The 26,364-nt window shown below is 44.7% G+C and overlaps 1 protein-coding gene across 3 annotated transcripts in view; it reads left to right on the forward strand.

Annotated features, from left to right (window-relative positions):
• The first annotated feature begins 10,930 nt into the window (after nt 1–10,930).
• INCENP (inner centromere protein) overlaps nt 10,931–26,364 on the forward strand; it is a 72,767-nt gene continuing 57,333 nt past the window's right edge. For 2 of the 3 annotated variants that reach the window (XM_029582797.1, XM_029582799.1), the window contains exons 1-4: nt 10,931–11,157; nt 16,551–16,692; nt 16,826–16,936; nt 17,473–18,227. In XM_029582797.1, coding sequence (XP_029438657.1) covers nt 16,556–16,692; nt 16,826–16,936; nt 17,473–18,227 — 1,003 coding nt within the window. In that variant the 5' untranslated portion in view covers nt 10,931–11,157; nt 16,551–16,555. Of the gene's footprint in view, nt 11,158–11,922; nt 12,045–16,550; nt 16,693–16,825; nt 16,937–17,472; nt 18,228–26,364 lie in introns of those variants that run through there. The other variant, XM_029582798.1, reaches the window with a different exon arrangement.

The following is a 26,364-nucleotide window of genomic DNA, read 5'->3' on the forward strand; positions in this document are numbered from 1 at the left end:
ATAGAACCACAAGTATTGCAAATAAAATCAATGCATGCACAGTTACACAGCACATTTGGATTCTTATACTCTATAGCAAACATAGACAAATGGCATTATAGTAACAAAAGAAAGAGGATTTTATTAACATGGAAAAGGGAGGAAAATCAGTAGCCCTACTCTGTAATCTCAGTTCAGTTCACTTGCGAAATTCTTCAAACTCTCACCTAAATTCTGGCCAAAATAATAACATAAGTTCTCAGTTAAGTCTCATATGAGTTCAGTTTTCCTTTTCTTTAGACAAGCTGCTCCATCTGCTGATATCCCAGTGTGCTCCCCTGCTCCATTGTGAATATTTGTCTACAAAAAAGGAATAAACTAGTCACATCTACCCTGCATAAGGTTTGAAAGAAATAGGAAATGGTCTTAAATATTATGGACAGTTAAATGCAATATTAATAAATCAGGGGTGAGCAATTACGGTCTTCAAGGGCCCCTAACCGGTCAGGTTTTCAGGATATCCTAAAAAATGTGCATGAGATCGATCTGCAGTAAGCATGCAAATCTCTCTCATGCATATTTATTAGGGTTACCTAAGAACCTGACCAGTCAGGGGCTTTTAAGGACTGGAGCTGCCCACCCCTGCTATAGTAACGTATTAATATAGTAATGACAGCAGAAAAGGACGCAATGATCCATCCAGCCTGCCCAGCAAACTTCCTATGGTAGTATCTGCCGCACTGTGCAGATTACCCCTATGCTCTTAAGGGTAGCAACTGCCGCTCCGTGCAGTTATCCCCAAGCCTTATGATAACCCATAAAATATTACTGCTAGCAACATTTTTACTGGGTGATGAGCATTCTTGAAAATTCAGACGGTGCTGCTTGACCTGCTTTGCTTATGGACTTGGCCAGAAAAGCCGTCCTGTGCTTTTTCCCATATTTCTGCATTTCAGTACCCCAGACCGTAGAAGTCAGGGCCCATGTTGGTTGTCATCTGAATCCAATTCCTCCCACCCCACCATCAAAGCGGAGATCGATGTTGCAGTTGTGTCAATAGCACCACAGCTTATTGGTTATGGGTAGTAACTGCTGCTCCGTGCAATTACCCCCATGCCTATCAGTTCCCAGACCATAAAAGAGAGGAGCCCTCGGTTTTGTCCGAATCCAATTCCCTTTTTCCCCCTGCCGTCGAAGCGGAGAGAAATGTTGCAGTTGCATCAGAAGCATCCGGGCTTATTAGTTAAGGGTAGTAAGAGCAGAAACCGCTGCACCAGCAAGTTACCCCCATGCACTCTTTTCTTTATTTCCATCCTCTAGGCTTTAGGGATCCACAGTGTTTATCCCATGCCCCTTTGAATTCTTCACCACCTCCTCCGGAAGGGCATTCCAGGCATCCATCACCCTCTCCGTGAAGAAATATTTCCTGATGTTGGTTCTGAGTTGCCCTCCATGGAGTTTCATTTCGTGACCCCTAGATCTACTGATTTATTTCCAGCAGAAAAGGTTAGAAGTTCTGCACCATTAAAACCTTTCAGGTATCTGAAGGTCTGTATCATATTTCACCTGCATCTTCTCTCTTCCAGGGGATATATATTTAGGTCCTTCAACCTCTCCTCATAAGTCTTCCTGTACCATTTTGGTCGTCCTTCTCTGGACTGCCTCCATCCTGTCTCTGACCCTTTTGAGATACGGTCTCCAGAACTGAACACAGTACTTCCAGGAGAGGCCTCACCAAGGACCTGTACATGGGCATCATCATCTCCTTTTTCTTATTGGTTATTCCTCTCTAAGCAGTCCAGCATTCTTCTGGCTTTAGTTATTGCTTTGTCACATTCCTTTGCCATCTTCAAATCGCCAGACACTATCACCTCACGATCTCTCTCCCAGTCCGTGCACATCAGTCTTTCATCCCCCATCACATACAGCTCTTTTGGATTACCGCATCTCAGATACCTGATTCTGCACTGCTTGGCATTGAATCCCAGCTGGCAAATCATCAACCACTAAATAAATATTTTGCATTTTATTATATACTAGATAGAAATTGGCATTAAATTCACAAAAAGTATACCAAAAATGGTTTTTATTCAAAATTTCTTATGCAATTAAAATAGCATGGAGCATGAATGGTGCATCACACAAAGTTTTTAGCAAGTATATTTCCACATTGCCTTATAATTGTTGCTAATAAAGTCCAAATACCCTACATGGGTTTGTTCCTCAACCACACCATGAATGCTAAGTCAAAAACAACTGTGCAGTGGCTCCTAATGTTCTCACATGGTTCATTCAAAAATAAATTAACAGAAAGCATATAGAAACTTGAAGATCCTCTCCATAAACTAGATTGACAGTATATTAGAGGTCTCCCATTGCTGGCCACTGTGGCTGAAGAGGCCTGCAGGACCCCATGCCACACTGGCCAAAGAAGGAGATGGCTGCTGCAGACCCTATCCCATATCGGATGAAGAAAGGGTCTGGTGGAGAGGCCCAGCGAGTGTGTGGCGTCTCTGTTTGTGTGCTTGCCTGTATGTGTGAATGTGTATGCGTGTGTCTGTAGGTGTGCAGGGGAGCCTGTGCAATGTGTGCGTGCGTCTGCCAGTGCCTATTGCCTCCGTGGGAAACAGTGCTTTGCAGACAGATCATACTGTTAGCAAAAAGTAATCCGCGCCGATCTGGTTCCCACACCTGATATAAATGTTCAAAGGCAAACAAAGGTGGAAAAGATAAATATTGTTTTAACGCAATAACAAATTAGGAAGAGAGCCTGAATATGTGTGAAAGAGTCTGTGTGTTTGTGTGAGGGAGCCTAACAGATAGGACTTTGCGGACAGAGCACTGGTCCGGGTGCCACCTGGTGGCCACAGACACCACAGCATGGCCATAGCCTGTGGGACTGCTCACGTTTCTCCTACCTCCTGGTAAGGCCAAGGGTGGGGAGTCTCATACGGTAGTTTCTTTTAATATCATACTATGACCAGATGAAATCTTAATCGGGAAGATAAGACCTTACAATAGTAAGCAAGGTCTGGCCCTATACTACCAGGAGATTCAGGAGCAAGCATTCCCAGGGCAGCTTGCAGTTTCCAGAGATCCTGCTGCTGCAGTCACTTACATGAATCTCTACCGGTTTCTGCCAGAAGTGGTTCTTTTCTGTAAAAAATTAGGTTTTGGAAGTGCCAGGGGTTTCCGGAACAGCAGCTAGAATCGTAGTGGGGTTAACTGGCAACCCAGATGGTCACAGTAGATTAGGGGGGCAGGGGGCCCTTTAATGTCACAGCTACACTAGAGATTGGCCTACAAGACTACCTGCTCTCTCTCCACATCCCCACACACTTCTATTCTTATGCCCCAGGCTGGCATTTCCATCCCACGGCCCCTCCTCCTCTTCCTGTGGGTCTGCAGGGCTCGCTGCTCAGCTGCTTGAAGCCCTGTATCTGCATCTATGGAGCCCTGCATGGTTCAAACAACTAATAATGAGTGAACTGTTCAGCCCCAAGGAGGAAAAGGAGAGGAGAAGCGCCAGCGGCAGAAGGGCGCTGTAGTTCTCTCTCGGCACGTCGCAATTCCCGGCTTGCCCCGATAGCATCCCATGCGGCTGTGCAGTTGCTTAGATCCAAACAGGCCGATGCAATATTGGCACATGTTAAATGGGCTCGCTTAACGCGATCCGATATACCTCTCCCGGCGCCCGATTTAATATATAAACGGGCTGCCAGGGTAAAAAGGAGGCACTAGGGGAAATTGTACATCCTTAATGCCTCCTTGGCATGGGGTGCACAGGAGAGGTGGCTATCAGTGCGGGTTAGGAAAACGGACGCTCAATTTTACGAGCGTTCGTTTTCCTAACCTGTGCACAGCAATGGTTAGGAAAATGGACACTCGTTTAGCATCCATTTACCTGTTTAAATTGTAAAAAAAAGAATCCCCATTCCTTATCCCTACTCTCCCGAAGCTCTGGCCCCATCCTCCTCCTCCTCCTCACCCCACAGTCTGGACAATCTCTATTTTAAAAGAAACTTACCCTGCTGCCCCATCTCTCTTTACAAATGAATTGCCCCACCGTCAGCTGCCTCCCTGCAAGGATAGAGGGCTGGGCTGGGGATTCTCTTCCTTGCCCTCCTGTCTGGATACCAGGCATTTCCCGAGGGGTGCCTGCTGCTCCTGCAGCTTTCAGCCATTGGTGGCCACGGAATAACAAAGGGGAAAAGGGGAATTGAATTCCGACGACAATCAACATGGGCTCTGATTTTTACGGTCCGGGGTACTGATATGCAGACATAAGGGAAAAAGCACAGGACTGCTTCTACGGTCAGGTCCATAAGCAAAGCAAGTCCAGCAGTACTGTCTGAAGTTTCAAAAAAGCACATCAGCAAGTAATGTTGCTAGCACTCATTTTTTATGGGTTATCATAAGGTTTGGGAATAACTGCATGGGGTGGCAGGTTACTACCCTTAACAGAAACATGGGGGTAACCTGCCCAGAGCAGCAGTTACTACCCTTAACAGAAACATGGGGGTAACCTGCACGGAGCGGCAGTTACTACCCTTAACAGAAACATGGGGGTAACCTGCACAGAGCGGCGGTTACTACCCTTAACAGAAACATGGGGGTAACCTGCACAGAGCGGCAGTTACTACCCTTAACAGAAACATGGGGGTAACCTGCAGGGAGCGGCAGTTACTACCCTTTACAGAATCAAGGGGTAACCTGCACAGAGAGGCAGTTACTGCCCTTAACAGAAACATGGGAGTAACCTTCCCAGAGTGGCAGTTACAACCCTTAACAGAAACATGGGGGTAACCTGCATGGAGCGGCAGTTATTACCCTTAACAGAAACATGGGGGTAACCTGCACAGAGCGGCAGTTACTACCCTTAACAGAAACATGGGGTAACCTGCCCAGAGCGGCAGTTACTACCCTTAACAGAAACATGAGGGTAACCTGCACAGAGCGGCAGTTACTACCCTTAACAGAAACATGGGGGTAACCTGCAGGGAGCGGCAGTTACTACCCTTTACAGAATCAAGGGGTAACCTGCACAGAGAGGCAGTTACTGCCCTTAACAGAAACATGGGAGTAACCTTCCCAGAGTGGCAGTTACAACCCTTAACAGAAACATGGGGGTAACCTGCATGGAGCAGCGATTACTATCTTTAACAGAAACATGGGGATAACCTGCATGGAGCGGCATTTACTACCCTTTACAGAAACATGGGGGTAACCTGCATGGAGCGGCATTTACTACCCTTTACAGAAACATGGGGATAACCTGCATGGAGCGGCATTTACTACCCTTTACAGAAACATGGGGGTAACCTGCATGGAGCGGCAGTTGCTACCATAAGCAGCTTGCTGGGCAGACTGGATGGACTATTTGGTCCTTTTCTGCCATCCTTGCTATGTTACTATAAAGCAGGCTGAAACATCACTTTTGGAGAACCTGCTCTCCTTAAGTCTAAAGTCCTTATCTATTGGAGTTCTGGAAATGTGCCCAGATCTTGCTTGGTGTTTTTGAGTGGAACAGGCCACTTTGCCGCAGTTAATTTTTTTTTCATTGTAAAGCAGTTTGAGGATTAGTTTATTTAAAGCTGTAAAAAAAAAAAAAAAAGTAACGTGGCATTTAAAGGATCCTGTGCTGGGATGAAAGTCGGTGCTGGGAGTCCTGCTGCACCAGAATCCATTAATTCAAGGAGCCCAATTTAATAACGTGCAGGTTAAAACGGTGAGCTGACATTCAGCTACTGCTATGCTACTACACTGGGGGTTAACGTGTGACCAACATAGGCTAATTGGCCATTTTAAACTCGAAGGAGGGGGGGAAGTCTCTCAGATGCAATTTATGTGCACATAAATCCCAACTGCAGAACCCAACACCGGAATGCCAGCTTCTGCTCATTGACTAACACCAGCCCTGGAAACTTTACGCCACCTCTGACCAGGAGTTACATTTCCAGCACTAGGAAAACCCGAGTTCAGCCAGCGCACCTCTCCGCACTTGGGGGGGTACTAGCTAACGCCCTCATTTGCATGGGATCTCCTTGCCGGGGTCTTAAGCAGGATGCACAGTTTTACACACACAATTTTTGTGCACAAAATGCCTTGCTGCATCGGGAGTAATTTTGTTTGTGTGCACATCTTCAGGTAAAGCTGCTTGAGTTCACTTTATTACATCAGACTCTCAGTACTTTGTTCCCAGGTTGGCTCAGCTCTTGAATACATCTAGAAAGTGAAGGCTTCTTTGTAGCCCTCTTCTGTGCTATCTGCTGGCTGCAGTAAACTACAGCACACAGAATGCGACATGTCGCAAAAGAAAATGAGGATGACAAAAATCAATAGACCATAAAATCCTCATATAAACTCAATTATTCCCATCAATGTGTTGCGTCCATCGCTGCTCAACGCCCTCACTCCGCCCTCCTTACCACTGTGGCGACTCCCTCCGGGCCTGATGGACGGCTTGCTGCCGCGGCATCTTTTTGCCTTCTTCCTCCGGCGTTCCCGGAGCGGCACGACGCTGTGGATCCGCCATGTTCCTGATGACGTAGGGCGCGTGCGCGTGTTCCGAATGATGTACCAGCAAGGGCGCGAACCTCAGGGGCGTTCCCCTGAACCGACGTCATCCGCTTCCAATATAAAAGGTCTCAGAAATTGCTAACGGATTGAGTTACAAAGGGTTTCGCTACCTAAGCCACTCTGCCTCCTTGGACTTACCAGGGGTACCCGCTCCTCGGGGGCCTCGCTCTCTTTTCTTTATTTCAGATTGCCGATAGGAACTGGTGCTCGCTCCTCAAGGGCCTATGTTCCTGAACACTCTGAAGATTCTCTACAGTCTGGAAGCTATCGCAGATACAGACATTTGTGAATTACCATCGCTCTCTCAGAGCTTTCCTTGGAACCAGGTACTCGCTCCTCGAGGGCCTAACCCTTTCCAGCTACCGAGCTTTCTAAAGACCTTATGTGAGATCTGTCATCCAGTTCTGGCTATGAACACAGTATACCCTGTCTACTCACTATCTATAGTTACTCTACAGCTCAGCAACCCTGGGATCGCTGTTCCAGTACTTCAGCCCTGCCGGGCATATCAGCTCACTACTGCCACCTCTGGTGGTTCTTCTAACCTGTCTAATAAAAGAATTATCTGTGTCTGTCTCCGTACTCAAGCCTAGCTTGTGGTCCCTCTCAGGATATCCTCCTGGGGGCGGAGTCATCTGCCATCGGCCCAAGGATCCACCTATCTACATTCCTCTACAGCTGAGTGCCCTCTCCAAGCACTCCGCTGATAACAGATTACTAACTCCTCCCTTCCTCAGGAGTTGAAGCATAACAGATTGCTAACTCCTCCCTTCGTAGCAATTAGTTCACAACAAGATTGCTATCTCCCTAGCAGGTTCACAATAAGATTGCTAACTCCCTAGCAGGTTCACAACAATAGCCACTGCTTATTGCCAGCATTCGTAGCACGGGATCTATTTAATGTTTGGGTCCTTGCCAGGTACTTATGACTTGGACTGGAGACAGGATACTAGGCTTGATGGACCCTTGGTCTGACCCAATATGGCATGTTCATATCTGAAGGACATTGGGATAGCAGGTTCTTGCCTGGTTTGATTGGACCCAATGGGCTCATTCTGCTCTTTGTGGTACTCAACAACATCTAATGTATCTCAGGGTTCAGCCCTCTCTATTGCACTTTTTGTTTATTTGACTTCATATGCCATGTAATGGATCAACTAGGATTATCACAAACACTTTGCATATGACATCTAGTTTTCCTTCCCACTGAAATTGTCCTGGTCAGACACTAATCAGTTCTTTTCTCTGTGTCTTACTTCCATCCAAAACTGGCTCCAACAAAAGAGATTAATATTAAATGTCAAAAAGATTTCACATTGGGCTCACCCCTTCCATACTCCATTTCTTCTCAAACAAGACATGTGATTTGGGAATACTGTAAATTTAGATCCAGGTCATCAATGGTACCCCAAGTCAAATCAGTTGTTCAGGCCTTTTATTTTTTTTATAAATTACAACTATTACACCACTGTAAGCACCATCTTGAATTGGTTAACTTTTGCACTGTCCTTCAAGCTTTAGTTTTGTCTGGACTCATCTACTGCAACTCACCCTACACTGGCTTTCCTTTATCAACTATATGCCCTCTCCAAATAATCAGTACTCTGTAGCTCATCTACTGCCAGAAACCCATATTAGAGAGCACATTCTCAAATCTTTATGTAACGCCCCCTTTCGTGGGGTCCACCTTCCCAGTCTCGGGGTGCTTGGTAGAGTTTCTTGCAGGGCCGGGGTGCTGGGAGTAGAGTTTCCTGCAGGGCCGGTGCCCGGCTGAGAACGCTCCAGCCAAATGAAACCCTCTCCAGTTTCTAACTGTGCTCCAAAGAAAAGACAGTTTAATTCAGTCTTCAGCATTAAACATAGTTAAGTAGATGCAGGTAAAAGTACAACTTAAACAAAACCACAATTCAGGGAAGTGTAGGATGCGGTCAGTAGAACATCCACACACATCACCTTAATCAACATGTGTGTATTTTATTTTATTTATTTATTTAAAGTTTTTTATATACCGACAACCGTTTGCACATCATATCGGTTTACATATAACTTGTGACTATTCGGCAGTGCCTTTACATGGAACAGGAACTATGCCTACAAGAACTAACAAAATAACCTGGAAAAACTAGTAACTATTTACAGTTTCAACACCAAAGGATAAGATATAATCATTAATACACTTTTACAGCTGATACAGTTAAGAATGGACATGATTTATCACACCCACCAATTAGTATTTATTATGAAACTATGTTACCGTATCTTGATGGCACCTGTTTAGTTGATATAATTTAATATATTTAGCAACATTAATTTATGTGCCTCATTGTGAACCGTTGTGACAGCATCTTGCTTAACGTCAGTATAGAAAAGATTTGAAATAAATAAAGCTTGAATCCTCTCTTCACAACACCCCTTATGAAGATGGTTTCTTGGTGTAGCAACACAAAGTCTCCAGTAAATGTTACTTCTCCCTCCTTTGTCCCCTGTTGCAAAACTAGGCTAGCATTTTCTTTCCACTCCTCACCAGGTAGATGGTTACTCACTGGAACTTCTGATCAGCTACAGGAAATCCGGTCAGAAACGTCTTTAAGATTCCCCAAGCCCACGGTAAGCACTCTTGTCTCAGTGTAGGGTCCTAATGCAGCAGAGTCCTTACCCTGGTAAGTCCAGGGATAACCTGCAGCTTCTGAGCAGTCTCTCACCCTTGTTCTTAGGCATCTAGGGATTTAAGTGGGCCTTCACTCATGGCTGCTCCAGAGGATCTCAGCTCCAACCAACTTCTTTCAGTGGAATCTCAGGAGAGCCAGGGCTCATTAACATCTCCCCTCATTACCAGGCCTTTGAGGGGATGTATCCCCCTTGTCTGTCAGAGAGATGCCCTTGACACAGAAGATGATCCAGGGCTCTGGAAGAACCTCCTCTTACTTCCAAGTGACATTCTGTGCTCTTCCAGCAGACGTTTACTTAGAGATCAAAAGATTTCTAGCACCCAGGCCTCCCTGCAAAAGAAAACCTCTCCTTCTGTTCAGGATCTGATGCCAGATGGGAGGAGCAATCAGATAGGAGTTAGCAATCTGTTCAGAACTGAGTTGCTGGAGTTAGCAATCTGTTCTTGTTTGGGATAGTTGTGGGTGGATCCTTGGGCCGGTGGCAGATGACCATGCCCCCAGGGGAAGATCCCGAGAGGGACCACCAGTCAGGCTCAGAGTTAGGAGACACACACTAATTCTTTTATTAAACAGTATATTGAACCACCCGAGATGGCAGTAGTGAGCTGGAAAGCCCAACTGGGCTGTAGTGCCTCACATACTGGAACAGCGATCCCTGGAGGCTGAGCTGTAGAGAAACTGAGATATAGTGAGTAGGCAGGGTATGCAGATGGTAACACTCACACAATGCCCCAATAAAGCCCAGGAGCTGGAATGTATAGGCCCTCGAGGAGTGAGTACCTGGTACCAGGGAAAGCTTAGCGAGAACGATGGTAACTCACTGATGTAGCTGCAAGACCTGCCCAGGGAAGAGGAAGATGTGTCATTAACCACCACTCCTCCTCCTGCAAGCCAAACATGGCAGGGTGGTATTGAAGCAGACCCTAGCCCACCAGGGAGGCTTAGTCTCCTCAAATGTCATCTTATACTGGCTGCCTATGATCACTGCTGCAGTTCCTGGGTAACCCACTGGCCCCTCATCTCATGGCTGACAGATGACCACCCAACTCGCCCCATCACTGTACCTAGCCTGAAAATAGACCTATTAGCCCCATATAAAATGAAAAGGTTGCTGGCTATACGAGTTAGTTATTTACTCTTTCGGATAATAGAAAGATTAGGGGGCACTCCAAGAAGTTAGCATGGGGCACATTTAAAACTAATCGGAGAAAGTTCTTTTTTACTCAATGCACAATTAAACTCTGGAATTTGTTGCCAGAGGATGTGATTAGTGCAGTTAGTATAGCTGTGTTTAAAAAAAGGATTGGATAAGTTCTTGGAGGAGAAGTCCATTACCTGCTATTAATTGAGTTGACTTAGAAAATAGCCACTGCTATTACTAGCATCGGTAACATGGAATAGACTTCGTTTTTGGGTACTTGCCAGGTTCTTATGGCCTGGATTGGCCACTGTTGGAAACAGGATGCTGGGCTTGATGGACCCTTGGTCTGACCCAGCATGACACGTTCTTATGGATATTTCCTGCTACTTTTGACTTAAAGAGGAAGCCGTCAACCTGGGAAAGCCTTGCCGCGTGCGCCTGCGTGCACTGAGCAGCCTCAGTCCGCACCAACCAAGGCACCGCTCGGCACTTTAAACAGCGCTTCTTCGCTTTGTGTGGGGGTTTGTTTTTTTTTATGCCGTCAGTCAACTCGCAGCCAACCAGGTTTGCACGTCTCCCTAGCTCCGCCCCCGACGGCCCGTCCCCTCTCGGCTCAACTGGTCCGGTGCGCAGTGACGCGTTTTTCTCTGTCTGTGCCATTGGCAGCAGTTGATGTTTGAAAAAAAGAAACGGTTTTGAGCGGGCGGAAGCGGTGGCAGCTTCGGAGGGGGAGACGCGGGGGTTCGAGCCGGGGCAGGAGTGGCGCGGAGCGATCGTAATCTCGGGCAGGTGAGCTTCGTTGGCCGGCTCCCGCTGCAGGCAGCCGATTTGCGGTGGAGCTGGGCTGCCGGCGGATTGCAGGACATAGAAGCGAGCCCAGCGCCTCGCCGGCTTCCCTTTGTCGCTATTTGATTTCTCTGGGGCCGGCTGTGCAGGGGGATCAGCCCGCTCCCTCTGTAGTCGGCGGGGCTATTGCTGTTTTAAACTCTTGGATTGTATGGAAGAGCTGATCGGTGCTAACCTGCGACTTAGAGCCGCCACCACCACCTCCCACTAAAAACTGTATCTGAATTCAGCAAAGCATGGGCTAAATACAGGGGAAGTGTAAGGGCAGACTTAAGTGGGCCATGCTGTCATGTCTCTTCTTTGAGATCGTGGCTATAGATGGAAATCGGCTTTTAAAATGAGGACCTATTCGGTTATGCGAGCACCTTCTCAACCATGAGCCCCCGAGTGTCATAAAAAATGCGGATTCCAGGCTTGTAGGAGGCCACAGGTCCTTTATTCTAGATCTCAGTACATTCCATTACCTGAAATCAGTCTTGTATGAGAACAATAGCTGCTCCTTATTATTTTCAGTCCCTTAGAAGTTATGTCTTTATCAAAAAGAAGGTATTGGGTAGTAGTAGCCGCCTCACCTTCATGCCTTGTCCAAATCAAATGTGGGTTTTGACACATCTTAAAAGCATTTTAGGAAGATGAGCAAAAAAGAAAAAAAAAACCTCTTAAATGGAGCCAGTAAAGAGAGATGTTAACTGTTGCCAGGTCTCTTTTTTTTTTTTTTTTTTCCTAAATTGAATCTAGTTGCATTCTTCCAAAAAAATAGCCTCGGGTTGGAACCTGTCTAGACGTGTAAGAAACATTTTGCCTGGAATTAGACGAAATCACTACATATGGTACGTTTGACAAACTCCTGGGTGCAAGGATTTCAGTTTTATTGGAGGAGGTCAGATCAATCTTCCTGAGGCTAACACGCCCCCTGGTGGAAATTTGGGGCATGTTTCTTTCTCTCAGATAAGAGTCCATATATTGGACCTGTGGTAATATGTTAAGAAAAAAAGGTGGAATTGAGACAGGTTTGAAACTTATGAGCAGTTAAGGCTTCAGCCCTGTCTGTCCATTCTAGGTCTTTATGCATAATGCATGCTTGTTGGCAGATTTTAGTTGATTCATGCACATAAGGATGAAAACAAAGTAAGGATTGGATTAATTTAATACATTTCTTGTCAAGCTTTCTTTTGGGAATTCTCTCTTCAGGTGAAACACCAGTAGCTCAGGGGGAAAAGGTGACATTGTTAGAAAATACAAGTGAATCCTAGAGTGCATTATAATGGTGTGAAGGGAAGGTTGGAAAGTGGGCTGATGTGAAGGAGACTACAAAATGTTATCTGGTGGTGAGGTGATTTAATATACTCAGGTTTTAAGTCATTTTAGGGAGTTTTGATGTCTGATCATTTGAACGTCAAATTGCTGCCATTCCAGGAATGTTCTGAATTTCCCTTCTAGTATCAGGATCAAAATGCACCCCCCCTCCCCCCCCCCCCCCCAAGTATGGTTTTGCTCTTCCCTGTGTTATGTAAGGATCCATTCCAGGAAAATGTCTCTCGTTCCAAGAACATGTTAATGAGTAGGTAGGTGGACGGAACCACGGGAGCTGCTTTAATGTTTCATTGCTGTCTTCGTTAAAATAACCTTTGAGTGGTCAGTTGCGTGGGAGAAGCTGTGCCCGGTTCCTTGTCTTTAACGTCTGGCCTGTTTCACTGATGCAGCATCCTACTTCACATTTTCTGCGTTGAAGAGGTGTGTGCATGGGATTCCTGTATGCTGTAAGTCTTTCTGTTGTGGGTGACTGTGGGGTCCTGTGAAACAAGTTGACATAGATTGAAGCGTGGCGGTTTGTACCATTTTTTTTTTTCCCGGGTTTCTGCTAGAAGCTTGCGTCAGATGAGATAATGTTAGAAGATGATAATTTTAGGCAGCTAGCTAGATTCCCTGCAAAATTTTGTACCGCCAATAAAGAGCTGTGGATAAGAACAGGCAGTAATGATTGAGTGTGGATCAATATATTGCCTATAATTTAAGTACAAAGATTGTATAAAGGTATGACACTATCATTTGTTCCCTTCATTCTTGAGACTTTCTTGCGACAGTGAGCTGATAGTGTTAAGATAGCCTTTGATCTCCCCAGAGACACCAAATGTTTATTTGTGGTTTTTATATACCGATATTCATTTAGTAACATATCTGTTCACATTCAACAATAATTCACAACAGCGCTATATAAATATAGGTATTAGCAGCAGGGTTTTACAGATAACATTCAAACTTAATAATGACAAATCCATATAAATACAAGGGGTTAACATGGTGGAAGGTAACTTTATACAAGAAAGCTATATACAAGAAATCTGTCAAATTAAAAGGCAAGGTTATATTAACTAGCGGAATAATTCTCATGGATCTCTATTTGATGAAATTGAATTAATGGACTAATATCTCTAGGGACATCTGTAAGGGCATTGATTATTACACATTAAGAAAGCATAAGGGAAGGACAACATTTATCAGAACTTGAAAACCTGTTATCTGCGTATTGAGGTGAGTGGTACCTCGATATGATTGGTGGTATTAAACTAATATGAATCATAGCTTGCAGAAATACATCTTTGTCGTAGGGGAGAAATTCTAGGGAGGAACCTATAAGAAGCGAAGGGGTATGGCATGTAATGCATTGGAATATCTGGTGTCACTTAACACCAGACTTGATATTCAGAGCATAAATCTCTTCTACGGTACAGGCCACTTGAATCTCCAAGTACCTAAAGTGGGACCCTGCCCAGGTAAACGGAAAAGGGCCCTACCAACCTGATTGCAAAGTGGGAGATAGTGGAAATGCCACCCATTTCCCAGAATTAATCCGGAACCCCGAAAACAACCCATATTGATCAATAAGCTTGATGATAGCCCCTAGGCTTTCATTTGGATTCCCTGCATAAAGCAGCAGGTCATTTTGCAAAAAGACCAAGCTTAACAATTTTGTTCTTAACCTGTATTCCCTGAAAAGGGTCAAGAGCACATAGCTTAACCGCTAATGGTTCTAAAGCAGCAAGGACAAATAATAAAGGGGATAAGGGGGCAACCTTGCCGAGTACCCCTGCCCAGCAAGGTGGTCTCCGATAGCATCCCGTTTACCAATAACTGGGCCTGTGGTGAGTGGCACAACAATTTAACCCCAGATTGCGTCATTTTCCCTAAAGTTAAACCGACTTAAAATCTGAAACAAGTAAGGCCACGCCACATGATCAAAAGCTTTTTCTGCATCTGAGCTGATGAGAAGGCCTTTGGGATTGCCGGGCGACGAGAAGCAAGGATTTTAAAAGGTTGGAGTTAGAAAGCTGCCCCTTAATAAAGCCAATTTGGTCTGGGGCAACCGCCTCTGCTCTCATGGAACTCACCCTATTAGCAAGAACCACTGCCAACAGCGTAATGTCTTGATTTAGGAGGGATATGGGCCAATACGAGGGAGTCAGAGCAGGGTCTTTTCCGGGTTTGGGGAGCACAAGTATAACAGCAAGATTCTGACCTGCATCAAAGTGCCCCCTTTCTCTAGCAGGACAAAGCATGTCCTTTAACGGAACAAGGATGAAGTCGCCCAACAGTTTATAAAATTCTGGGCCAAGTCCATCAGGTCCTGGAGCCTTCAACAATTTGAGCTTTTCAATAGCTCCCAGTAGCTCTGCCTCATGAAGAGGCGATTCTAACAGCTCCTGCGCTTGCCTGCTCCGCTCTGGCAACTTCAGGTCACGGAGAAAATTATGATGTGGCTGATCATTAACGGGCCCAGCAGCATATAAAGATTTAAAAGAAGAAGCAAAAGCCTTGGAAATAGAGGCAGTGGGAGTGAGGTTCATCGTATGGTCCTTAATAAGCGTTATGAGACCTTTTGGTGCGGGCCTGCTGAGTTTACCAGTGTAACCAGCAATTTACCAGATCTATTACCCCATTGGAGTTCGTATTTAAGATAAAGGATATTCTGGGGTACTCTAATATCTAAAAGATGATCCAGCTCCTTGGGGGCTGCCACCAATCGTTCCTTAGTAGCCTGGCTGAGATCATGAATGTGAGCTCTGCGTAGTGTCCTGATCCGTTTTGTGAGATCTAACATAGCATTCCTATCACGTTTCTCCTGCTCTTGTTAATCTACACTGGCTTCCTGTTCAGTGGAGAATCAAATATAAAGCAGCCATGCTGACCCATAAACTTTTGACTTCCAAATCTTTGCCTTGGGCAAATGCGATGCGGATTTACAACCATGCAAGAGCTTTTAAGATCTCAGATGGCACTGCTTAGATGTCTCTTCCACCAGACAGGCCAGATTGTGTAACAAGGGAGTGTGCATTTTCCATTGCAGCACCTAGCTTTTGGAATTCGCTCCTTGTGCAAATCCAATCAGTAGTGCGTCCAAAGAAGTTCAAGTCTGTTTTTAAAATCTATTTATTTATTTATTTTGAATTTTTCTATACCGGTGTTCAAGTAGCAAATACATATCACATCGGTTTACATTGAAACAGTAGATGCATAATAGAATTACATGGAACAGGGGTTACCGCTGAACTGGGGTCTAAGAAGATAAATACCTGGGGTTAAATACAAACTGCTAATATAACATTCAAGTATAGCGCTAACAAATTTTGAATTAAAAATTAAAATAAAAAATTAACAATTAAGATTAACAGATATCAGTAACGAACAAATAATAAATTAAAACTAAAGCGCGTACGTTAAAGTGTAGTCAAAATCGGGATGAGGTGCTATCACAAAATTTAATGAGAAGAGCTCGATGTTATGACATAGGTGGGCGGGCGGGGAGACGACAGATCAGGGGGGAACCGGAGTGAGAAGAGGAGGCGGGGGGAAATGTAATAGTAAGGTAGCATACCTCATATGGGTAGGTGAGAGAGATGAAGGGACATTTAACTAAAGATAATAAGAGGCATATAAATATATGCATTTAAACGGGCTTTTGATTTATCTAGGTTATAATCTGTATTTAATATTTTAAAGATGTTACTGTTTTTGTTTGATACTAAGATGCTTATTAAGTTTTTTTTTTGTGGGGTTTTATTTTAAAAACTGTTTTATTACTAATGTTTTATGATTTTATTTTATGTTCATTGTTTTACATTTTAATGTGTATGTTGATTTGTAAGCCGCTATGGGCTTGGTATTAGTGGCATATAAATAAATGTATGGGATTTCCCTCTTCCATGGCTGATGGAGGCAGAGGACACATCTTTTATGACCTCAGTCTGGGCTATAAAGGAGGTGTGATCCTTGCCAACACCACTAACCTCTAGACTACTAGTAATAGATGTAATGCATTTTTTTTTCTCTTGTTGCAGGCAGAATGGTTGACACTACAGGTCCCTCTCACCTGCTGTTAGTGTGTGCCCGTAAGTTAGACGAATTTGATTGGGAAGTGGAGAATAAGCACTTAGTATGGCTGCAAGAAATCGAGGAAGAAGCCAGGAGAATGTTCAGCAGGTTGGAGCCTTTTTGTGTTTACTTATACTGTATGCCCCCTTCTCAAGGTCGTATTATATGGTACAGTAACCTCCTGGTTCTGAACATCTTCTGCCCATGAGATTTTAAATTCTGTCTTCTGCCCGTTAACTAGTGACTTCAATGCTGAACCCGAGCTGATGCCAAAAACGCCATCACAAAAGAAGCGGCGAAAAAAGAAGAGAGGCTCGGTCCCAGATGAGGACAGGGAACTGACCGGGAGAAGGTGAGGCGTCTTCTATAATGGGGACTGTGGGGGGAAAACCCAAGAGTTTGTGGTTACATACAGGATCTGGCCATATCCAGGGCATCCTGTAATGTTTCTGAAATCATTTTCCGTATTGTTTTGGCCTGGTCTCTTCCTCCTGCTCCATCTGAACTGGCTTCTGTTGGGCTATGGTGCCTCGAGCCTTCATTAGCAATTACCTGGGGGGGGTTTTATATACCGGCTGAGCCGACACGCACACATGGGCCAGAGATTGCCGCTCCTACCAGAACATGCATCCCAAGGCTGGCCAGTAATTGAACGATGGCTGAGGCTCTCTTGCTCCTTTCCCCATTCTTTCACACCCTCCCCCCTCCCTTATCAACTTAGAGGTCCACTTTTTCTATAGAAAAAGCACAACACACAGAATTGAATCCACAGAAGGGTATATTCGAATCATTCCAAAATGTAGCTGCTGTATTAGATTGTTTTAAAGGGGCAACATCATGAATTGGCAGAGTTTCTTTTACACTGAGATTCTGTTCTCTCCTTATTAGGCTGTCGAGGAAGAGGAAAAGCAGCAACTGGGCAACTTCAGTTCGAAGGCTATCTACGAAGCTCCAAAAAAGAGAGGCAGAAGACTCCATTATCGAGGAGGAAGCTCGGGCCAAACGAGTGACCCGAGCTCGGGCCCAAGCTCAAATGACTTGCTCTGTTATTGAGCAAGCCCCTCAGGAGCCCTTAATCATTCCTGTGGACGACAGTGACCCGGTTGTCGCGATATCTGCCAGTGACCGTCGGAGTGCCGAGGAGCACCTGCGAACAGAAGTGATCGTGATAAGCTCTGAAGAGGAGGCGACCAAAAGGGTGCACGTTCTGAAATCCTTGTACACCGAGATGGCCACGGTGGTAGTCCCTGACACCCCCGAGGTAAAGGGCCGTGGCGTCTCCAAAGTAAAACTAGCGCACACCTCTACACCAAAGCAAGAAGAAATGGAGATGACCGTAGAGAAAAGGTTGGATTTGTCGACCGAGGGCCAGTTGGATGGAAAGGGGCCTGAGACGGAACAGCGCCAGGATTTGTCCCATCATAAAGGAACTCCCACGGGCTCCAAATCAGACCGGAGGTCTGTGCGTAGAAGTTTGGTGGGCAGGGTCTCCAAAACCCGCAGGGTCTCCCTCGTAGACCAGTATTCCCTGGCTAGCAAGAGAGACAGCATGACCCGCGAAGCAGTCAGAAAATCAATGCGCAAATCCCTCTCCAAGAAGCGGGCGGCTATGGAGTCCTCGTCAGCCTCTAGCTGTGTGAGCTGTAAGTTCTGCTGCTGTGTTTGGTTCTAGAGAATTGCTGTTCAGAGAACTATTCAGTTTAGGCTTCCAGCTATGTAAAGTGTAAGTCCTCTGCATCCAGGCAGACCAATCCACACAACTGGATTTATGCATGCCGACCAACAGACTTGCTGATATCGCTCCCATCTACTGCCAGCCAGCAGATGGCGGGCGTGCATTTAGTTCTGTGGACGTAGGCCTGCCAGGTGTGGGATGGCTCTTGGCACTTCTGGGTTATCGGTTGAGCTCATTCCAGTGACACAGGCAGTTTGCCAGGAAAATTTCAGAAGTTGAAGGTAGGGACGCGCGCTCTCAAAGGGGGTAAGCCCCAGAAGGGTAAGGCAGCTTTGATCTGTCTTCTCCCACTTAATTTTCCCTGAGTATCCTCTCATCCTTTCATCTCCTTTACTGTCATTGGGCAGCGGGGAGGTGGTTTTTTTTTTTTTTTTTTTTTTTTAATGTTTGTACAGATTGAGTGGAACAATATAAAAAAAAAACCCCAAACTAGAGCTCCATGCAGCTGTGCAGTCAATGTCCCGAGCAACCAGCAATTGCAGCATAATAGGGTTTTTGTCCACTGTGAGTCAAGCAGAGAGAGAGAGGGATGTACTACTGGCATTGCACTAGGTTCAGGCTGTCTGCAAAGTGCAAGAAGAAAAGATAGTGTCGGGCAGTCAGTGTGGGAAATGACCTGCGCTGAGTTCTTCAACTGGGTTACCTCATTTAATTGTATCCTAAGTGCTTCTGTCTTGAGGGAACATATCAGCTAGGGAGTTTGCTTCAGCTGGAGGATCTCAGACTCTGTCCCAGTCCAGGGAGCTAGACAAGCCCCTGCATGGTGGGGAAATAGCTAGAGGCCTCCATGGAAAGAGGAAAATAGGTATCTCCTCCCCTATTTGCTATTTCTTCAAACCCTACTGAGATGTGTTCTACTGTGGCCTTGCCTGCTCCCTTGGTGCCTGGGATTGGATTATCTGCTCTTTTTTTGTGGGTAGAGTTTGGTGGGTTATTTTTTTTTGTAAAAGCCTGCAGACTTGTTGGATTGGTTAGGAAACCCCCCCCCCCCCCCCATATTCAGGGAAACAGGCTTCTTTGGAGGGTGATGACCCTCAGGTGGGTACATCTGTTCCAGAGGGAGGAGTTGGAACCCCTCATTCCTGCAGTCCTGGCGGAGCTCGGGGGTTCGATCTCCACAGTCTGTAGCAGTCTTGTGCAATAGGCAAGCCTCAGGTGGGTTCAACGATTACTCAGCACCCAGGACCTCCCGTCTGCAGAGGCGGAACAGGCAGGCTGGAAGGAGCGATTGCGTATGGGGCTGATGCTCTCTATGATTTCCTCAGGGTGCAAGCGAGAACTATGGTCTCAGTGGTGTCAGCCAGGTGATTGGGCTGCAGACTCCTACATCGCAGTTGGGCACTCTACCCTTCAAGGATAAGTTACTTTTTTGGCGAAGACCTGGGGTAAACATATGGTGAGCATGTACCTTCAAGCAAGAGTGAATTTTCATCCCCCCCCCCCCCCTCTCCAAAAGTGGCTGCTCTGATTCTCTTGGTCATTAAGAGAACCACCATTCCCTGTACGTACCAGGATCAGTCCAGACCCTACTGTCTGGCCTGATCCTTGGTACTACAGGAACGAAAATTATCAGGTAAGAACTAATTTTCCTTTCTGATGGAAGGTGGAGCTGCCTTTTAAAGAGGCTCTGGATTGAAGGATAGAGGCTATGCTAAAGCAGGCCTTTGAGGCTGTGGTCATGAATCTGCAGATCTCTGCTTGCTGCTGCATTGCATCAGGCACAGGTTTACATTTGACCCAGAAGGTGCAAGAAGAATTGGGAGAGAATAGTAGTTCTTCGCTAAAGTCAGGAGCTGCCTTTTTGGCGGATGCGAGTTATGATTTGGGGGGTGGTGGCAGCTCACTATCATCTTTGATTGTGCAACTGGTCAGCAGATACCATTTCAAAGTTGAATTTGATGAAGCTACCCTTCAAGGGACGTCTTCTGTTTGGCAATGAGTTGGAGAAGATGGCAAATAGGGAGATTCAAAAATCCCTTGCCTACCAGAAGATAGAAAGTCATCTTCACGTTCCACCTTCTCTAGTTTTGCGACTCCAGAAGGTTTCGCTCAGTCGGGGCTCATTCTTTTGGTAGATCTGTCCTTTCAGCCAAAGAAACCAGATAAGTATGAAATCTTTGGAATGGCATTTCCTATTCTTCATAGTGAAGTTCTGGGGGAGGGGGGGGGTCGTCCATCCTCAGGTACTTGAGATAGGCGAACGCTTTTGATTTTATCAGAGATGGGTCCAAATTACTTCCAATCAGTCGGTGCTCCATGTGGTCCAGTGGGATTACGCCCTGGAGTTCGTAAAGCTGGTTACCGACCCTTTTGTGGCTTCTCCATGTCCTTCCACTGAGAAGAAGGTTGCTGTACTATGTTGTAACGGTTGATTGCATTAAAGATGGTGGTTCCTGTACCAAAGGGTCAAGAAGGTATTGGGCACTAGTCCATTTGTTTTGTGAGTCCCAAAAAGGAACGATCCTTTCATCCAACACTGGATCTGAAGTGAATCAAGTTTCTACGAGTGACCCGTTTCAGGGTGGAAACAGTGCAGTCCATAATTATGGTGGTACAGAAGGGAAGTTTCTCACTTTGCTAGATCTGTCTTCATATTCTAATCCAGGAGCATCAGCGGTTTCTATGCTTCGCAGTGCTTGGCCATCATTACCAATTTCAGGCCTTGCTTGTTTAGCTTGGATGTGGTACCCTTTTTGAAGATGGTGTTGGTGGCAGGGAAGGGAAGGTAAATTTGTCCATCCGTATCTAGATGACTGGTTGAATAGGTCAAATCCAGGAACGAGAGCCAAATGGTGTCTCGCAGGGTAGTCCATTTGCTGAAAGTGCTTGGATAGGTAGTCAGTATGTCCAAGAGCAGTTTGGAGCCCCCTCGGAGTATTTGGGATCTCTGTTTGCTACAGCACATGGCAAGGTTTTTCTGCCAGAGCAATGCATCCAGAAGCTTTGGGGACAAATTTGAGTCTTGCAATTGACAAACTGCCCTTCAGTGTGGGCTTACCTGCAGACACTAGGTTCTATGTTGGCAACTCTGGAGTTGGTCCTGTGGGCCAGAACACACATGTCCACTCCAGAAGACATAATCTGTATACATAGTACAGCTATGTCTATTGTTGATGGTGAAGCAGGATCCTTCCTGGTGGCTGAAGAGGGAACATCTGGATGGACTTGAAGGTTCCTAAATAGATAGTGGTGACCATGGATGCAAGTCTCCAAAGCTGGATAGCTGACTGTGTCAGGAATTGGTGGCACAAGGTCAGTGATCTCCCAAAGAGATGGGTTGGTCCATCAGTCGGCTGGAGGCTTAAGCAATTTGGCATTTCTGAGGCTTGCAAACTGGTTGATTGGGAGAGCAGTGAGAGTGATGTCTGACAATGCCTCGGTGGTGGCTTTTATAAATCGGGGAGGAACTCTGTCGTCAAGTTTCTCTGGAAATGGATATGCTTCTGCCATGGGCAGAGCGGTATCTTCAGGTGCTGTCTGCATCTCGCATAGTGGGTGTCATCAACATTCAAGCAGACTATCTCTGTCGTCTCACTCTGGATCTAGGAGAATGGGAATTGATAAGCAATGTTTTCCAACTCATTGTTTCTGAAGGGGTTGACCTTTGTTAGATTTGATGGCAAGCAAGTGAATGCAAAAGTGTATTGCTTTTACAGTTTCATGGAGTAGATATTTCTGTACAACTGTGGCTGGGATGTTATGCATATTTCTTTTGTGTCAATGATTTGCAGAGTGCTTCACCCAGGATTAGTTCTTCTGATGGCTCCTGATTGGCCTTGGTATGCAGATCTTCAATGTCTATTGGTGTTGCGCATCCGCTTACCTTGGGCCGGGCTGCAGCACACCCCGGACGTCGGGTATCTAATTTAATGGCGGCGCACGTGGGGATTAGTCTGGGAGCGGCGCGGTTTCTGACATGCGCTCCGGACGTCTGGTCTCTAAATTAATTTTGAGTTTGCCTCTGGGACTGTTCGCTGCGAGTCCGAGGCGATTGCATGGTCAGGGCTCCGTATTCGTCCTCTGTGTTTCCGGGTGTTCCTGAAGTCAGGTTTCTAAGGTTCCGCAATTTGTTTACTTTTGTTTTTAAAGGAGCAGTCTTTTTTTTTTTTTTTTCCCCTTGAGCCTATTTCTGTCATCACAATGACATCACAATGCAGGAATTATATAGGAAAGTTCCAGCACAACACTAGTGCTTTGGCAACATTTTCTTTCAAGTGTTGAGTCCTTTATTTTTTATCTCCTGTAACTCCTGAGGTTCTGGGTTTTCCTGTGATATTTGGACTTGCTGTAATTTACAGATTTTTTTTTTTGCTTGTATTTTCTGATTCCTGTTGTCAAATACCAGTATTTATTTTTTAATAAAATTCTTTAATTTTTGGCTGACATCCATTGATCTTCGCTGTTTACTTTGATCCACCTGTCTGTGCTGAGTCCAGTTCTCAATCTGAAATCCCACGTAAGTCCAGCTGACCCCGGCACCCAAGGGCTCAACCTAAGGGGGGAATGAGGGTTAGTTTTGGTGAAGATTAGTGGGGTTTCAGTGTTGTCCAGTCTCGCCTCAACTTACATCCTGGTCACCTTTCTTCAGCTTAACGGTCCGTTTTATAATAGTCCAGGACAATTGGTCAACAGGTCTTGGTGTCTGGTGCAGGAAGACTTGCTATGTCAAGGACTGATTAGGGTTTGGTGAGAGAAGTGTTGACAGGAGCTCAGGCAGTCTCCCACCCTATGAGGAAGTAGCTTTGATACACCCCAGTTGTGTGGACTGGCCTGCCTGGGTGACGAGGAAGGTAACGTTACTTCTTACTTGATGACTTCCTTTCCTCTAGGATAGGCAGGCCTGCCCTGGGCTGCCTCTTCTGCATATACAGTTTGTCCTCATGGATGCTTCCAGATGCGGGGTTGGAGGCTGGTGGTGATGCCCGGGTCAGTTGAAGGCCTGGTAAAGTTTGCACTTTCCATTCCCCTCTATAGCTCCTTCCTTTGTCTTGTGCTTCTTGTTCTACTGGAAGTTAAAAAAAAAAAAATAAATTTAAAACTCAAGGGGAGAGATTGTGATTTGAACTTTAACAGTTGACATTTTGCTTAGTTTTTACAGGAGTACTGGCTGGCTGCTGTTAGTACATGGTGGTATATGGGAGTGACGACAGCAAGTCTGTTCATCTGTCTCCATTTGCTGGCTGGTGTGCATAAAACGCAGTTGTGTGGACCGGCTAGAGGAAAGGATATTATCAAGTAAGAAGTAATTGCACTGACTGCTCAGTGAAAGGCAAGGAGACTGAACATAAGAAATACCATTCTGGGTTAGACCAAAGGTCTATCCAGCCCGGCATCAGTGGCCAATCTGGATCCCAAAGAATAGATTCAGTCCTCCTTGCCTTATAACCAGGGATGAGCAGTTTCTTTCCCAAGTCTGCATGGCTGATAGTTTATGGATGTTTCATCCAGGAGCTTGTCTAAAATCTTTTACACCTAGTTATGCTAATTGCTTTTATCACATTCTCTGGCAACAAATTCCACAGTTTTAATTGTGCACGGAGTGAAAAAATACTTTCTCTGACTTGTTCTAAATCTATTTTTTGTTTTAGCTTCATGGAGCGTCCCACATAGCCCTAATACTGTTGAAAAGGGTAAATAACCTATTTCTCTGTTCTCAGGATTTTTATAGACTTCTCGCATTTCTTCTCAGCTGTCTGTTCTCTGATGTGAAGAATATTAACCTGTTTAGCCTCACCTCATGGGAGAATCATCTTGGTTGCCCTTCTCTGTATTTATTTATTTATTTTATTTAAAAACTTTTCTATACCGTTGCTAAGTTATATACCATCGCAACGGTTTACAAATAGGCACATAGACTAAGGTAAGTAAACGTAGGATATCTTACATTCTAACAGGTGCCAATAAAGTTCGGTTACAATTTCATAAATAAAATCATTATTTGAGTAATGTTGGTCAAGTCCAGGTATATTATGGAATTACTATCGCTTTGAAATATTACTTCTTAAAAGTAGGATTGATTAAATTCATTCTCATCTGCATTACCCTGTACTTTCATTCTCTACCCTCCACACTCTTTAGTGAAGGCTTTTTTAAAGAGCCATGTTTTTAGATTTTTCTTAAAAGTTTTGAGATTATTCTGTAATCTGAGTTCATAGTATGGGCCCAGCCAATGATAAAGCCCTTTCTCTCACTTGGGTTAATTTTGCTGACTTTACTGAAGGGATTGTTAGTAGTGCTTTGTTTGCTGAGCGGAGGTTTCTTTGTGGAACGTGTACTCGTAAGGCTGTGTTTAGCCAGTCTGCTTCTTTATCATATATTAGTTTGTGTATGGTGCATAAGGCTTTGTATTTATCCTGTATTCGATGGGTATCCAATGTAAGTCTGCTAGAGTTTGTTATATGGTCCCTCCTCTTTTTTCCCCGTCAGTATTCTGGCTGCAGTATTTTGAAGTATCTGGAGTGGTCTTATCGATGTGCTTGGGAGTCCTAGTATGAGTGCGTTGCAGTAGTCAGTGCTAGAAAAGATAAGTGTTTGCAATACTGTTCTGAAGTGGGCAGGTGTGAGTAATGGTTTCAATCTTCTGAGGACCATAAGTTTTGCGTAGCCTTCTCTTACTTTTATAGATATGTGTTGCTTCAGGTTGATTTCTGGGTCCATTATTACTCCCAGATTCCTTACTTTTTCGGCTAGCTCAATTTTTTGGTTATTTCTTAGGGTTATCGGTGTTTGAATGATTTTAGTGTGTTTTCTCTCAAGGTGAAGGAATTCAGTTTTGTCAATGTTGATAACCAGTTCCATCTGGTTTAGTTGTTTAATTATGTCTAGGTACATGTTAGCTAGACTTAATGTTTTTTCAATTGTCGTCTATTGGTAGAATTAATTGAATGTCGTCTGCGTAAATGTAATGTATTATCCCTAGGCCTGCCAGCAGATGACATAAGGGTAGCATATATATGTTAAAGAGGGTAGCAGACAGCGCTGAACCCTGAGGTACTCCTGTTTCAAGTTTAAATTTTTCTGATAATGTGTTTTTTATCTGGACTTGAAAGAACTTGTTTAGGTAGGATCTGAACCAGTTTATTGTACCTTTTCTAGTTCCACTGTATCTTTTTAGAGGTGGGGGTGACCAGAATTTCCCACTCCTCAAGGTGTAGTCACACCATGGATTAATGTAGGGGCATTATATCTGCTCTTATTTACCTTTCTTTTCCTAATATCGAACATTCTTTGCATTTTTGACTGTTGTGCACTAGGCAGAAGATTTGAAAGTATTGGCCACATGGTTCCAAAATCCTTTTCCTGAGTGGTGACTGCTAATACAGAATCCAGCACCATGTACCTATAGTTTGTAGTATTCTTGCCTATATGTATCACTTTGTCCTTGTCCACATTAAACTTCATCTGCCGTTTAGACACCCAATTCCTCACAACTGGATAGTGATCTGACAACTTTGAACAATTTTGTATCTGAATTTCTTCGCTTCATTCATCGCTCACCGATACCTTCAAGAAAGACTGAAAAAAAGTGTTCATTTAGTTTTTAGACAAGCTATGGCCTCATCTTCCTTGAGCACCCTTTTTTTTTTTTTACTCCTTGATCATCGAACAGTCCGACTGACACCCTCACAGAATTTGCTAGAAAGGTGTGTTTTGGGTGGGGGTTTTTTTTTTCCATCTCTGACATTTCTTTTTGACTTCCTCTTTAGGACTGCCGTATTAATACTTTATATATAACTTTAAAACAAATTGAACTCCCCCCCCCCCCCCCCCTCGGCACACAATCAGGTTATGGAATTTGTTGCTGGAGGATGTGATTAAGGCTTCAAGGAAAGTGGGGTTGTAAAGAGGTTTGGATAAGTTCTGAAGGAAAGATACATAAACTATTAAACAGGTGGAGTTTGTTTATTTATTTATTTAAAAGTGTTTGTATACCGTCTTTACAAACAGTGTTTAATCAAAACGGTTTACATAACAATAAAAAACAAATGTAAATAAAGATTTAAATTTAAAAGAACATAAAGATTATCAAATTGTAAAAGCTCAAA

Source organism: Rhinatrema bivittatum, chromosome 17 (assembly GCF_901001135.1).
Source record: "Rhinatrema bivittatum chromosome 17, aRhiBiv1.1, whole genome shotgun sequence".
Taxonomy (NCBI): Eukaryota; Metazoa; Chordata; class Amphibia; order Gymnophiona; family Rhinatrematidae; genus Rhinatrema; species Rhinatrema bivittatum.